This window comes from Nestor notabilis, unplaced genomic scaffold, assembly GCF_000696875.1.
Source record: "Nestor notabilis isolate BGI_N333 unplaced genomic scaffold, ASM69687v1 Scaffold36613, whole genome shotgun sequence".
Classification (NCBI taxonomy): domain Eukaryota; kingdom Metazoa; phylum Chordata; class Aves; order Psittaciformes; family Psittacidae; genus Nestor; species Nestor notabilis.
In genome coordinates, this window is record NW_009922096.1 from 1 (window position 1) to 17,127 (window position 17,127).

Here is a 17,127-nt window from a genome sequence, read left to right on the forward strand (position 1 = left end):
GTTGCCGGCTGGGTTTGAACCACGACATTGTCTTTGGAAAGTCATATGCTATGTAATCCTACATTTCCTTCATCAGCAAGTCCAGTAGTGAAACAACAGGTATATTATTTTCACATGTGGGATAAGGTATTTTGGAACTAAAATAAGTCATCTTTTATATACACAAGTGGATTATGTTGTGCTTTGGTTTTAACCATTATGTTTATGTCTTACTACAGGTTATGTGTAATATGTGAGTCTTGTAGGTCAAGTAGTGATGATTGGGTAAATGATAAATCTTTTTTGTAAATTTTAGAAAACCAAGGCTATTTTTCTTTCCTATAGCTTGCATTTTATTTCACTGGACAGGATTATACCCTTCTCTGTTAAATACCACAGGTGGGATTGGTATTGTCTCCAGCCATATTTTATTATATTTTGGGGACTCATTTATCGTAGAGGTCAATCTCCAGTCTCTTCAATTTCCTGTGAAGCCTGGGCTTATAATCAAAGTTGTCCAACAATCCTGTTTGTTCTGTTATCATCTTCTTGCTTTTAGCTCCAAAAGTTACAAAATATTCGAAGCGTGTGTGTTACATTGTGTGTGTACAGAAAAAACTGTATTAATATGATAGCAATTGTAAAGCAGTTAAGATTTGCTTGTTTCTTTAAAAGGAAAAAAATAGCATTTAGGTCTATGAAGTTCATAAATAACAACTTTGAGGTGTAATCTTCCTAAAAAGCAAAATGCTGCCCATAACAGTTTCAGATTCATTTTAAAGCAAGTGAAAATTCTGAGCACTGTTCATACACTGCACAGCTGTAGGATTTTTTGGGTTCTGTTTCTTTTTTTAACAAAAATTTTTTTATCCATGTTTTACCCAAACCATTACTTGCAAATTCTCATGGTTGCCATGGTGTGAGCTGCAGAGTTTTGCACAGAATAAGGAACTCCATGTCCTACGTGGTACATCCAAGTGACAAATCAGAGTTTTCATACTCTTTTTAAAAACTGCTTAAAATGCAGATTTTTTTCTTTTTCTGGTGAATGTCAAAAACTAGTCACAACTGTAGCAGCACACTGTGAGAATTATCCAGGTCATTTAAGCCTGAACAAGCAAATGCTGCAAAATACGAACGTTATTCTCGGTGTTCAAAACCACAGTAAAAAGCTTTCTGATAGTGGATTATGTATTCTAGCATCTTTGTTGGTAAAGTGGTTGGTTTTTAGTGATTACATGCCTCTAAGAGAATTATTAAACCACAGTCTTAAAAGGTCAGCACAGTTTAAGGGAATTCTCTCCAAACAGCATTTTGTTGTTGAGGTCTCATTCGTGGTTCCTAGAATACATTATTTGCTGATTTTGCAAGTTGTTAATTATATATGAGAAGATTATTTTGACAGAAAAGGTAATTTCGCCTATTTAATGGAGGCAAGAACCTTAGAAATGTGTTCATCTATGACAGAATAAAAGCAGCGGGGAATTTGGGCATCTATTTGTCCATCCGTTTCTTCAAATGACGAAATATAAAGTAGTTGAAATCAAAGTATGTATGACCTCATGGGGTTTTCTACTTGTTGTAAGTGGTGCTCTGCTTTTCTAAGATACTTTTATGTTATCCTATGAAGAGACTACCCAGTGTCTTTACTCCTTAAGAAATACATCCTAAAAATCTGTTTTAGCAGTCCATAAATCCCGACCTAAAGGCTAGTGTGTACATCTGCCTAATCAGTGCCTCACATCTGTCCCCAGGGTCTCTGTTTCAGAATATATTCCAGTGTGTTGCTATCAGAATTCCTAAAATCCCAGCCCTGTCCTAGGAGATGTGTTCTTATGATGATTCAGGCTTTTCAAATCAACTTAATTACATCCTTGTGCATATGCACAAAAAAATAGTGGGCAAACCCCACTGCTCTTGTTGTGTCTCTAGATTATTTTAAATATTAAGGCTATAGAAATTTGTTACAAAATCACCATCTTTAAAAAGCAAATAAAAAGGCGAGGTAGGAGGTGGGAGGGATGAAATATGTAGACCTCAGAGTCTTTTTGGAGGATCTTTACCCTTGTTTTGTGAAGGAGAACAATGGCTACAAACATCCAGCTTTCACAGAAATAAAGGCCTCCATATACTCTGTTAGTGCTGTCTGTGGAAGATTCTACTAATAAAAAATATACAGCAAAAGGTTTTGTGAAAAGTTTTGTCAATTTTTACATTGAGGTGGAAGAAGCATCTTAACAAGAGGAAGGATCTTTTAACAACATAATAACAGTCTGTCTTCTGTGTTGGCGTGTTATTTGAATGTTCCTCACAGGATAAGGTACAGTTTGAAAAGCAATCTAAAGTGTTTTTTTTTTTTTTTTAGCTAGAGCACCTTGAACCTCGCCCTGTATTTTTAGTTTCTAAATCCTAAATGACTGTTTTCTTCTTTTTCAATCTGTAATATACTGGCTCTGTAATGCTTCAATGAGCCAGATGACTGGACTTGCTGCAGATGTTCTGGGTCACAGTCAACTTGGTCTCAGTTACTGAAACATAATCAGCTGTAAAGGTTTTAATATAAAACATTTAATGATGCTCCTTAAAACAGCTAATGATAAAAATTGTCTAGTTTAGGAGCAAAGTGCCTACCTTTGCAGACAATACATGGGGAGCTGTGTTTGTTTCTCATTTATATGTAAAACATATTTTAGAATCATTTACATTTTTGTTTGATCTTGAGTCACATATTCTTCCAAACATTCAGTATGAGGAGAAACTGTGCATAAAATTGGCTCTGTACATATTCATAAATGCATTATATGTGTTTATATCCTCCTCTTTGTTATAAACACATTATTTAAACACTATTTTCTAACTCCTAGAGAGGGAGTTCTCTCCAACGCTTATGTTTAAAATAATCCCACGTGTAATAATTCAGCATTACTTTCAAAATGAATGACCTATTATTAAAAATAGAAATAAACAATTATAAGAATTTCATACCCTGGTTGTTGTTTAACATTTTTATTTTAGAAGCATGAATGTGATTGATTTATTTTTGGTACCATGGGAAATGGGTAAAGTAACAAAATTGTTAGTGGACAGTTCATTTTGCCAATTTATAAAATATTTGAAGGTAACTTTAAAGGTATGTTGTCAATTCAGACACTTGAAACATGTGTATTAGAAATGTCTAATGTGTAGATATTTAACCTGGGTTTATGGTTAAAGGATTTGGGACTGGGGGGTGAGGGAAGGAAAAGAGGAGCAAGAGGTTCCATTTTTACAAATGTCCCTTTATTTTTTTTATTTTTTTTTTTTTTATCAGAGAGATATTTTGTCCACTGTATTTGAGGAATATGATGGAATTCTCAATTCAAATTACATTTCCTCTTGTCAAAATTAACTGTATTTATGGCATGTGATTAGCCTTTGTATTACTCTTTAGAAGAAAAAAAACAACACTGGAGTTAAGACTTACTTTCATTAAATATCTCGTAACTGAGAGCAAAGAGAGTAAATTAACATGATGTATATTGAGGGATGATTTTTTTCATCTCTAACTATTAAAATATATCTTCCAAGGAAAGAAAATTCCCGAAATTTGTAACAAGAGAAATGGAGAACACATACATTGAAGAGTTGCGGTCCTCAGTGAACTTGCTGATGGCAAATTTGGAAAGTCTTCCTGTGTCTAAAGGTGGGCCAGAATTTAAACTGCAGAAGTTAAAGCGATCACAGAATTCTGCGTTCTTGGACATAGGAGATGAAAATGAGGTTCAGCTGTCGAAGTCTGATGTGGTCCTCTCCTTTACATTAGAGGTAATCATATATTTCACAGAGTACTTGTCAATAGCTTAAATTAATACAGTATCTGTGTCTCGATACTTTTTTGTTATTAGTCCTTCCTTAGTAATTTTAAAGTTTTATGTTAAAGAAGTGAATTATTCTTTGTCTCTTTGATCATTAGGAGTTAGAATACAGCTGTATGATGCATTTTGCTTTTGCAGCAGTAGTTGTATTTGGGCCCACACAGCAGTGTGGGCAGTTGAACCTCCCACACAAATGTAACTGCAAATGAATTTCAGTACATTAAATACCTAAGTATGCTTTTAAATGTAATAATGGAACACCATTATTATCAGGAACTCATTCACAGAATTTTACAAACAAGTTGTGTTTTTTCACTGAAAGCATCTAGAGAATAAACAATAAGAAAAAAAGTTTCTGGTGGTCATAGCAGATTTTTATAAACACCAGAAATGTAGACTATGAGGTCTGGTGAACTTAGCTTCACCCCCACACACACCATCACTGATCTAAAAAACACAGATGTTCTGTAGGGTTGGTAATCTGCACTTCACTCTCACAAGGCAAAGAATTAAAGCGTTAATCTACATGTAGCAGTTTTTAGCAGGACAAATTTTCACTTTAAACATGGCATTAACCACATAAGTTGAGTTTCTTGCAGGACAATTATGTACGTATCCTACTAAATCTTAGAAGCTGTAAGAGCAAAAGGAAATGGCTGAACTGATATTCATGTAGACTGGAACACTGAGTATCTGCTCTTTTAATTTGCAAATTGACAAATAAGAAAAGCTTATGACATTTCCTTGGAAACAGAATACCTTATTTTTGGAAAATCTGAGGTTGTTTTCACAATTTCACATTTCTGGAATAACACATAAACATATGCATGTGATGTCTTTACCCTATGTTGTAGGGTAACCAGCAAAATCCCCACTGAGGGCTGCTGCACAGACGTGAACAAACAGGAGGTCTATCATGTGTCTAAACATTAGGACAGAGTATAAAAATTTTAAATATTTATGATGTTGTGGTGGGAATGGACCTTGCTGTCGGAGATAAGAGACACCCATGCGCATCACTGCAAGCAACAGTGACTGCTATTGCAAGTTGGATGTTTCCTCAAATAGCCCATATGCAGAAATTTGTAACATAAAATACCAAAGTAGTAAGAGAAGACTTAATCGCTTATGTTCTTCAGCTGTTGGACAGTTTCAGAAACAGACAAGCAACTCTTAGGAAGCTGTTTATCAGCTAATGAGCTAGCAAATCAACTAGTGCCAGTTTCCTTCCTAATGAAATGCAACTTTTGTCATTGCTGAAATTCAGAATTGCTACCAAAGACAAATGTATTGTGCAATTAAATTGGAAAGTCAAGGAAAAGTATCAACATAAAAATGAATAAACATGAAGTCTGCATTCAACAAGGACATGTGTTTGGCATGTGGAAAGGCTATATAGGCAGTATTAGCTAGAAGGATATCTAGTGCAGTGTGTTGATGATCATTGGTCACTTTCATAACTGCTTGAATTCCTGGACCACAAAAGATGGAAAAGAAAAATTATTACATCATTTTCCCTGAACTGCTGTTGTTATTTATAAAGGGTAATAGGCAGTGCTGGTAATGTATAAGCAATGTAAAAATGCAATAAACGATCAATGTCATTTCACTGTAATATTACCAAACTAGTAATTCTGCAAGACATCTAACTCTTACTAATGTCTGGGAGTTTGAAAGCACAGAGGATTTACAGCTACGGGTGAAGTCTGGCTTAACTTACTTGAAACAAATTGGCAAATATGCAAATAGTTTAATAACAAAAGTATCTTAGTAGTTGCTTGCTGACCTAAGAAATGAATTGTCTCTAATGAGACCAAAAGTAGCCATTACTTTTGTAACATGTAAAAACAATCAATAAATATCGGGGTTTGTTATAGTTCAGTTGAGGACAGCTTCGCTGATGATCAAATGGACTACATTTTTCCCAGTTTCTTCTCATAGGCCCAAATGGGCTGGAAAGTAAAAGCAGCTTTCCCAAAGCAAGAAGGTAAACCTGTCTCTCTTCTCAAATCTTCTCTGAATTAGAAACATCTGAAGTGTAAAAATTCCACTAATTTCACACTGTGACAAGCTGTAAGGTTTAGAAAAGGCGGAGAGCATTTGAAGTAGGACTGCATTTTGCTCATCTGAGCTATAACTGAGTAGTATAGAGGAGATGGAAAAACTATGGGATCTGCCAAGCTCAGATTTTCCCTGGTGAGGAAATTTCTCAGAATGTAGCTGGTAGGGGTAACTTTTTCCCTTTCTCTTTCCCCCATCCCCATATGCGCGCTGAACCTGACTGCAAGTACCAAGCTGGGAGAAGGAAAAGAGGTTGGTAGTGGGGGAAAAAAATCACAGCAGCTGATAGCGATGCTCTGACCGGCCTCATGCTCAGCACACCACCAGATTGCTTCTGAGATAGAGGGGTTACAACCCCCAGTGTCACAGCACCACTATTAACCTTTCAAGATGTGATCAGCGTACTTGTCTTATTTGCACTTAGTAATGTATTCATTTTATAAATACTTACTTAGGTGACTGCTTAAAAGATACATTTCCTCATGTAGTAAGATTTAGAATTATATTTAGGTATTTGTCTCAAATTCAACTGCTGGCATTTAAATTATGATTGGAGTCAGGTTTTGGTCATTATCCAAGTAGAAACAAAGCAAAAATTTCAGTTTCTACTGTATGTTGTTGAAAGTGGTGTAGGAAGGCAAAATTAAATCTTCTCTGTCTCTGAAAGTTTGAGTGAGGAGTTTGGGGATTTTTGAATTTATTTATTTTATTTTATTTTCCCTTCACAGAGCCTAGTACTGCAACAGCTGTGCTATGTAATGTTTTCTGGAGGATAAACCATTTGCTTTCTTTTCCTCAGATTGTTATAATGGAGGTCCAAGGTTTAAAGTCAGTCGCTCCCAATCGAATCGTCTACTGCACCATGGAAGTGGAAGGGGGAGAGAAGCTTCAGACAGACCAAGCAGAAGCTTCCAGGCCACAGTAAGCCACTCTGCTTTTGCTTCATCCAGCATCTCTTTCCTTCTTATCATGGGAGAACCTAACTGACTATCTCTAACAGTTTTTACAGTCAATTGTAAAAGCCCTAAGTTATATGAAGGTTTTTTTACTCGGTAGTTATCTTAAATTCCTTCTGAAACGTTAAAATAGAAATAGTAGTTATGGTGAAATGCATACTAAGTGTGAATACTGTCCAAATGAATACCATTGGACGTATGTGTGAGTAAAAGAGCTAGAGACTGCATCCTCTGGAAATACAAACCTCTCGATAGATGTTAGCCTAAGGGAGTTTTATGTGTTCTAGGTTAATGTGCAGGTGGCCTTGTGGAGTGTAACTTGTACAACTGGTAGAAAATCAATGCTCAGTAATCAATCTTGACAAAGCTTACTCACCTGCTGAGCCTATTTAGTTTTAAATTATCGATCCACTTCTTTCAATTAATTTTTGAGGGAGGCAGTCAGCAAACTGACTTGGAGGGGGATAACATCATGTCTTCTGTAGTTGAAGCAGAGTGGCAAAGAGGAATAAAATTAAGTGTGGATTTTGGTTGATTTGTCTGACCTACGCACTGACTTCAGACACTTTCCTCTCTGATAATATCTCTTTGGAAGCTTTTGTAGATACCTTTCCAGACAGTGTGTTGGAGTTTTACTGGCACCATAGCGTGCCTCGTGAAAGACAATTTAAAAATTGCAGTTGTTACAGTACCTGAGAAAACATCTTCTGAGTAAACATCTTAGTGGAGCTGTGATAGTAGTTTCTGTTCCATTTGGGTCACAGATACAGACTTCTGTTAGGGAAAATTATAAGCACAGAGTTTAATCTGTCTCTTCTGGGGTTGGAGGAGGAGGAGGTCTAATTTGGTGGTCTTTCTCCTAGTTGCAGCAAATTCCCTTGGCAAGTAAGCCAGCAGCCTACTCCAGTAATATATTCAAATAGCTTTGCAGAACTCTAAATATGTGGGACAAAATGTAAAATTCACTTGTCACAGTCCCTGACTGTGTTCCTTCTCCAGGGTATAGGGACGCTCAGTCTTGTCATTTGCATGTGGTACGTGAGAAACTTCTAGAAGCAACATGGCACAAAAAAGACACAAATGCACACACTGAAGCAAGGTCACTAGTGGTTATGCAACATCCCCTGCTCATTTATGAACTCGTTGGGGTGTTCTCTGGTAGCTTGGGGTCCCACGAGAGTCACAGGGCTTCCTCATGGAGGCCATGTCTCCAAGCTATGCTTTGTCTTCAGACTCAGAGTTGTTCTCATACCATTGCCTGCCTCCAACCTTTGCCTACTGTCACAGTTAAGGCTCCCGTTTCTTCTGTGTCTCTTTCGTCTTACTCTTGAACTTGTAAACTTCTGTTTTAAATGCTCAGCTAACCTCTGATGTCATTGGTATGGGTCTTCAAATCTCCCTAAATTACCTAGAATGCACAGATTCTTGAATCTTGGGCACAACTATTCTTCCAGAAAACAGTCTGCACATGTTAAGGGTTTTGTTTCTCTTTAGCCATTTCCAGATATAGTGAACAAAACATAGTAGGGGTGGTTCATGTTAAATTCATGGTTTACTTATTACATACTGAGGGAGCTGAGAGTTAAGGAAAAGGTTGTAAAAACAATCAGAAGGTTTGTATTGTGTACAGATACATGTGGTAAAAGTTAATAACAGATTAGTTGATTTTCTTACTTGTCAAATAGAAACTTTGTGAAAAGGAAGTTCCAGAATATGTGGAGTCAATACAAGAACAAGTGGTGTGTTTCTAGGAAAAGGGGTAATGTTAGGACCTGCTCTGAGCTTGTAAACTTATTTATTTTCAGGTTCAATAGGTATGAGTTGATTGAGCATGGGAGAAGGAGAGGTTATGGGCTATCCCATGTAAGTGATGTTATATGAACCAAACTCATATGGGTTTGTGTGGGAAAAATTATGCGTCTTCAGGAACTTGATGACTGAGACATGCCCTGAACCATACACTGAAACAACAGACATGGGAGTTACTGGTGCTGTTGACCTGCTGTCCTACAAAACAATGTAACATGAAGGAGTATGGCTGATAGAGCTCTAAAATCTGTCTTGTTCTTGTGGTCTTCTGAGTTGTACTGTTTTCCTTTTCTGGCAAGAGTAATTATAGACATTGCATACAGCATGATAACGAGCATACAGAGACATGTAGTTTGTGAGCATATATAGAGATGTAGTTTGAGGCAATGGAAGAGGATATTAAATTAGACAACCATGAAATTAGCACATTATGGGCAAACAGTAAAGAAGATGGAGGAAGCTGCCTATGGAATGGGAGATCCTGTATTCCACAGTTTAATTTTTCTGTTAGAGCCACATCAGGTTTTCTTGACAGTAGCAATATTGCTTTTTTTGATCAGTGTCATGGGCAACTAAGAGGGCTTGGCAGAGTTTAATCAGAAAATCATGCCGGTGAATGAGAGCCTAGGAAATATTGTTTTAGACAGGGAGGAGTCCCCAGGTTTCAGAAGACTTAAGGTTTCTCTTTTTTTTTTTTTTCTCTCTCCTATCCCAGCATGTACCCAGTCCTTCTCAGATTGTTTTAGCTTTATGACCAACACATCCCTTGCCCTGCATAGTCATCTGGCTCCTCTTGCCCCTCTCTTTCTTGCAGCACTCATCACTATTCCCTGATGGGTACCTGCTGGAGGTGGTCAGTCACAGGGTGAAGGTTTGGATGTTCTGCAAAGAGGGGTTATGGGAAAAGGTAGAAACAGAACTGCTCTTGTTGATGTTAGTAATGGTGCTACTACTGGGAAGAGAGATGCCTTCTTTCCCCCTTTGTCTTTTGGCAGCAATGAGCAAAGTCATGTGTGATCAGCTGGGCAAGCACAGCCAGCCTATCTCTTTTCTGATACAGAAAATAGAAGCTGTGGGCTGCCCTTGGCTGCTGCCTGTTTTGCCTGATGCTGGACTTGGCTCCTTTTACTGGGGTAACTTTTGGTAATGTCATTCTGATAGGAAGGAAAATTGTCAGTGGGGCAGGAGGAGAAAACACAATACATTCTACGGTGGGGGGAGGAAGAATCAAGACCTGTAGTTCAGCTCAACTCTTCAAATCACTAGCAGTAACATGTTTACACTGACAAATACCAGATAAATAAGAACATAACTTCAGATTTTATATAGAACATGCAGCTAGAAAAGGGTAGCAAAGTGCTCATGCTAAGCATAGAATGAGACAGTGATGGATAGTGAATGATTACCACCAGCCCGCTTTGGGAGACTGCTGGCGAGAGCTCCAAATCAAGTGCTTGACACACACATTTTTGTAGTTGATTTATCATTTTGAACTGTTAATTCAAATCTGTGAATTCAAATTTGAATCTGTGAAAAAAACAGTATAAAGCATTATTTATGCTCATTTTTTTCATCTGCAGAACATTAGTGTATGCAGTGCAATGCTAGTACTCAGAAGTTTCAAAAGCTATGATAGTGATGAGGAGAAAACTAAGTACTCAGATGAATGCTTCAGAATGGAGTGCAAGCCAGTGTGACCTTAGAGTGGAGATGAATAGAAGCATGAGTCAATTGGAAACTTAATTCAGGATTTATCCACTATTCCAAAATGCTGAATATTTTCTCAACTATTTTTATGAGTATATCTTTAAGTATTCCTCTGAATCCCTGAATGCTATCATAAGAGTAGTAAGGAAATTGGAAACAATGACCTTTCTTAAAGGGGAGCAACCTAATTAGAGTCCCGGCAGAGCACAGCTTTTTTCTGGTTTCTTAATGCCTTTAACCCTTGTCTGCTTTCTAGCCCTTTGAATAATAATTGTGTAAGTTTATATTGAGGTGCTTCATTTTCTTCTTTAACAAGCTACAAATAAAGCACTTTTTATATGTATGCTACTGAGTAGCAAATGGTCATTCTAAAATGCAAATCCTACTAACCAGAGTAGTTTGACTAAGCTTAAGTCTTGATAATTTTGCAGACAGTTCCATAGCTTCACATGCAAACCCTATAAAATTTTTATTACTGCCTGTGAAATATTTCTTCGTTCCTTCCAGCTGTTTTTTTGCCTTTTAACCCTGCTGAAAATCTATCCAGCATAGCCTGTGACCTTTTCTGCCAGAGATCAGTAGGCAGAGCCTTCAGAGGGCTCCTTCAGTTGTGTGAAGCTTTGCATAACTTTGTTGCTGTGATACCCCAGGGGGTTATCTTGCAAAATCCAGTGCTAATTTCATTTTTCAAATGTTACTGATGTGGCTTAGCTTTTAGTCTTGTGGAGTCTAGCATCCACATGTTTTCTTATCATTGATTTTTATTGATGATGAATATTAAATAATGTGGTATCTTGAAAGTGTTGTCTTTTGGGTATGTATAACCATACCTAAAGATAAGAGATAGGAACATGCTATCTTTTATCCCTACAAGTGACGTTCTGTTGTCACGTATTTATGCAATAGAAAAAGATCATAGCTTGCATGATGAGAAAATTTTAATGGAGCCAGGATATTCTTCATGTAAACAAGACAAGATGATCATATTTTGCCGCCAGTGATTGTATAACCTTATAAAAAGGGCTATTGTGTATTACAAGTATGTGAAGAATGCATAAATGTGTGACCAGAGGAGGCAAGGAACCTCAGTCAAGACTGCACAAATGAAGTAAATGCTGCTTATGTTATTTTTATGCAATATTCTACCATTGTTAATTCCATAAAGTATTTGAAGTATGAGTACTTGTGGATACATCATTAAAGATCACTTGGCAAAAATTTTGTAGAACAGCTTTAAAAAAAAAAAAGTTGGGGGTTAATTTCTAAAATTTAGAACTTCCTTAAACAACATGGTCACTCATTAAAAAAAAAAAAATACTTTTTTTTTAATAGAGGATGTCACCTAAGATGACCTTTCAGAAGGGACAAAGGATAGACAACATTTATAACCTGTGTCAGTCATGTTCCAAGCATCAGCTAGTTTTATTTCTCCGTCATAGTCCCTGCTACTTCCTAATTTTTAGTTTTGATCAATGGAAACAGGGATAGTCGTAGTACAGCTGTCACATAACCTGAGATTGCATGACACAGTGTGAAAGGAAAGAGAAGGCACACCGACTCCTTTTTTTTCACCTGCTACTGCTCTGTTACACCTGCATAAATGAGATTAATTAATTATACTGTTAGTTTTCAGTGATCATTCCTTATATTGTTTACATGTGTAAGAATAATCCATGTTATTGCTTTTGCACAGAATTAAAGATGGAATTAAAAAGTTGCACCTGCCTCATATTGCTTTGAGTCTAGAGTCTAAGCATAGGAAGAAACAAGGGACAGAAACACAAGTGTGTGCTGATCAGCTAGTAATCAAACTTGTTTATGGTTGGCAAGCCATCCAACTCTCCTCAGGGTGTGGGGTTTTTCCGCTGTTGGAGTGCTTACTGAGATGAGTATATTTGCACATGGAATTCTTATAGAAGGATAGTGAGATTGCAGTTTCAAAATGCGTGATCTAACTGTGCTTAGCTTGTTATTCCTATGCTTCATATTGTATCTTCTGAGGATATATTCTCTTTAGGATTTAGCTGCTTGAACAGCATCTTTTACTTAATGGATTTCACCAGTTCTTTTGACTATTACCTTTGGAAGTTTTTTACTTAGAGAAGTGCAGTTAAATCCAGTGTTGAATTTAAAGATTAAAAAAGTAGAATTTTTCAGCCTACTTTTGGCATCCAGATTTATTTTCTTACATTTTATGCAACATGTACAAAAGTGAGGTTGCATGTTAGAGAACCTCTGTGTATTATTAGTGAGATCATTTCAAAGGCTAAAGCCTGAGAGACGTAATTATGGTGATGAGGACAATGCTGAAAACTTGGTCATCTTTTAATAAGCATTTGGGAATTTTAGGGAAGCCATTGGGGTAAAGATCATGACAGGAAGCAAAGTATGTCTGCTTTCGTAAACTAGGTTTGATTGAGTTGCGTAATGATTATTACAATTTGCACTAAGGTTCATCTTTATCTGTAAAGGACAAATTCCATCATGGCTTCCGTCTTGCCATATGTCAGTAAGTCTGTCTTTTTTGGATTGTCATGATTCAAGCAATTCACAAAATAAGGTTGAAGAAACTACCTTTCAAAAACTTGGATGCTATGAGCAAATACCATATTATTTATAATATGGTCTAGTATCCAGCTGTGAAGAGGAAAAATAAATTACCAGTTGGAAATTATCTGATGTTTTCTTTGTTCCGCAAAGGAAAAGATAGAGAAGAAAAATTTCATTTAGCCCAGCCTGTGTTGTGGATTAATGGTGGAAAAGTTTCACAAAAGGAATATGGATTCACCTGAAAATTAACATGACAGTTTTATTCAGTTATTCGTGATGCCTAATCAATTGCTTGCTTCTTTAAAGAAAGGAAATAATACCGAATCAGCTCAAATATAAAAAGCAGTATGATATTCACAAAAAAAGGTATGGGATTTCTAAAATACTTAAGTTTCTATGCTACATTCTGTCATTGATTACTATTATAAATTGTCTAAGACATTTTTCACCTCTCTTATTGCAGAGAAATATGAATTACGTACAAGCTCTTAGATGAAAAATAATTTGAAAGTCAACTGGTTAATACCCAGAGCAACTTGATTTTAACTGGCCTTGGTCTGAGCAGGGTTTGAACAAGGTCACTTCCAGCAGTTCCTTCCAGCCTAAATTTTATGGTGATTCCATGATTAATTCTCAAAATATTCTTTCATAAGTCCATCTACCTATGATGAAAGGGAATATTCACTTGTCAGATCGAGAAGTTTGCTATGGAAGAAATTGGGATGAGAAAAGGAAGGAGATATCTAAAGTTGTAATCTCTACTCTATTTGGATAGTTAGCAATAAACATAATCCTTCTGCCACCAGGGCATATCTTTTTTTTAATTTGCTTCACTGTAATCTTTTTGATTGTTCTGTCTAAATCCTAGTTGTGCTCCTTGCCTCTTTGTGCTCAGCATGGTAATAATTGGCTGAAAGCAACCAGAATTTCTGCCCTGGCATGACGTTTGCGCTTCTGAAGACTGTGGCTTTGGTGCATTGCCTTCTGCTGCCATAGTTAGACCGCAGGCAGAAAGACAGTGGGATGAGGGCTTTATGATTGATAGGCTCTCCATTCAGAGTTAGGGTATTAACCCTTTCTCATCTAGTGTCACTGCTGGAAGGAATAGCTGTTTCAGAGCCACTGTCTTTTAGAATGTATAATGATATTGCATGTCTCTTGCAAGACTGATACTAGTTTTATTTCACAGTGCATTTTTGAAACCTTGGGGCTTGAAGATGCGTGTCCCACTGATACCCCTTTCACTATAACAGTCAGGGCTTAAAAACGACTGTTTACACACTGCTTAATATACATGATATATCTGTTTCCATTCTCTTTCCTACCTGATCCACAGGAAACGTGACTAATATTTTGCAAACAGAAACAAGCATTCGTTAACATTACACTAAAGCATCCATAGATGTGTCATCCAGCTTCAAACTGAATAGTGTGGTGTTGAGCCAAAGCCGGTTAAATCCTGTGTAGAAGAAAAATGTTTTGGATCAGGCTAAAGCTCAAACTAATATAGCTGTCTGGCCCCCGGCTGGGTCAAATGAAGGCAACGGCAGCCCATAAAGTATCATGGAGAGGGATGGTGGTCTGTCTGAAAAATTATGGGATTGGGAAGGATTACCTCAAATTTTACCTCCAGTCTTCTTCTCGAATACTCTGGTAGAGTGGATTTGAAACTTGTTATTCAAAGTGGTCTGCACCTGGCTCATCTTTGGAAAATGTTATTATTTTGTATGGTCAATACTGATACAAAAGCAATTACTTTGGTTTTCTCTTAAAATGGGACATGCTTATCAAATAAAAATTTACATTTTCAAAATATACCATCCTTGTATGTTGGTTTGAAGACACCTTTCAAAAATTTGCTTATATTTGTTATTAGCAATATAATACAGGTACATTTAAAATAATTGCTAAACATTTGACTTGATAGTGTTTGAATTATATGGTTTCATTTAGTTTTGGTTTGTAGTTTAGGTGAAGAGAAAGGTTGAAGAAAAGGGTTTAAAAGAAATATTTTTTTTTGCTTTTGAGTCCTCTTCACACTAAGAATACTTTGTGTATCTCAAATGTTCATGACTGTCAGAAAATGGTTTTTCACCCCGCCATGGGCAGATTCTGCTGTCAGTGTGTTAGTATTGAGACTCTGAGGTGTCAAGAGGTCCAGTACTTTTAGAATACAGAATAGTCCACTGAACAGATGAAGAAAAACAAATTATAGATCTTGAAATTTCTTAATAACTATGTAGCATATAAGGTATGAATTTCAAGGTTAATGGACCTACTTGAAAGCAATACCAGCAGATTGAGAGTAGGAGGGCAGCAGAAACAAAGACAGAATAGTGTGGACAGCTGATAAGAACAGTAGGAGCCAGAGGAGTAAAAGGGGCTTCAGAGTGAAAGAGAAGCAGTGTGATGCCAGATGGAATACTGAATTTTTTTGCTTTTTCCTAGGTCTTCCCTTATAAATGATGCATGCTCAGATAGGTCAATTTTGTGTTTTCCTACATCTTTAGACTGAGATGACATCTATCTGCTTCATCACAGTACTGTCAGTTTATCAACATTTGTACAACATTTTGAAGGCTTAAAGTGTCATGTAAATACTAAATAACATGAAATAAATAGGATTTGCAACTTTTAACAAAGTTGGGATGGATTCAAAATTATCTTCATCAAGACAATATTGAAATAAATATGCATATAGAAATTCCAGAAGTGTAAATGACCATGTCTGGCCTTGGTGTGCATCATCAGCCCCTAGCTGGGTTTGAAACTCAGTGGGAAATGGGAGTTAACACCTCTCATTAATTCTTCACACAATATGTAGCAGTGGTTCCTAGGACTTGGCAGTGTGTCAGCCTTGTTGCACACCACTGAAAATCTTCATCCTGACTTGACTTGGTTGCCTGTATTGGAAGTCAGATGGGAAAGCAAGACTAAGTAATAATTTATTCATACTGGTTTATGTTTGTGATGACAATACTTGTCATAATAGCATTTTATAGTGTTAGAATGCACTTTCCTTATTTTCAGTGTAGAAAGCCTAAATGAGTGTTTTTACTTAGTTGCTTATTATGCATTGAACCGGTCTTCTGGTTTTCCTTTCATGTTTGCATTAGACACATCTTTAAAGAAAAACTATTTGTATTCTGCTTTTTTAACACGTAATTTTTTTTAGATACTAAAAATGTTTTATGTTTAAAAAGAAATACATTATTGTGCCTAACTGATTATCAGCTCTGTGATAAATAGGTAGTAATTTTGAGCTCTGTTAATTCCTTTATTTCAAACAGTTATTTTTACCAAAAGGAAACCCTGAAAAAACACCATATGATCAGATTATTCTTCTCTTCTTTCATGTTAGTCTACTTGTATAAAGGGGCTTTACAATAACAGCATATTTATCAAAACACTGTATCCTTGCTGTTGCTGAAGTAAGGATCCATATGGAGCTTTCAGTTCTTCAGAGCAGAGTTCCTAGAAGGGGTTGCCAGTATTTTGTAGCAACCACCCCAAAAGCCTTTAACTTTTCTGCTGAAATCACGAAGGGAGGGCAGCAAATATATCACTCTTTCTGAGTAACTAGACTAGACAGTGGCTTGATAATGCAGTCAGAAATTAAATGCTGAGTTACCTACATATACAGGTACAACTCCTGAACACCCAACTTCCCTACAATGGAAGTGCTGAAGAGATAGCTTGCTAGTCAGTATTTCAAACTGGTAGTGTGCCATGGCAAAAGTTCCCATATAGTTGGAAATAAATGAAAAATGGTAAGAGAGGAAAAAAAAGGGGGGAGGAACAGTAGCGTAGGCTCTGCTTAGGTGGAATCAAAGGTGACAGTTGCGGACAATTATATGGCCTTCCAACCTTATACCTACATTGCCCTTTTTTTCTGTACTTTTTCCTACTGTCATCCATCTCTGTAGAACAAATTAACATTCTCATATCTATATTTTGTAGTTTTAGGAAGATTTTGATAGGTTAAAACCGTTACTGCTGTAATGCTTCTACATTAGCTGACAGCCTGAAAGTATTTATGCAAAGTGGATAAAGAGCTGGCTGGCTGGCCGCATGCAAAGAGTAGCAGTAAACGGCTCAATGTCCAGTTGGAGACCAGTAACAAGTGGTGTCCTTCAGGGATTGGTGTTGAGACCTGTCTTATCCAATAACTTTGTCAGTGACATGAACAGTGAGATTGAGTGCACCCTCAG

The 17,127-nt window shown here is 36.8% G+C and overlaps 1 protein-coding gene across 1 annotated transcript; it reads left to right on the plus strand.

Moving 5' to 3' along the window:
• Positions 1 to 3,549: 3,549 nt before the first annotated feature.
• LOC104403341 (calcium-dependent secretion activator 2-like) lies at positions 3,550 to 6,815 on the plus strand (the record flags this gene model as incomplete). Its single annotated transcript, XM_010011444.1, has 2 exons — positions 3,550 to 3,783; positions 6,694 to 6,815. Coding segments are annotated over exons 1-2 (326 nt in total), but the record flags the coding sequence as incomplete, so codon positions are not given.
• Between the last annotated feature and the right edge of the window lie 10,312 nt (positions 6,816 to 17,127).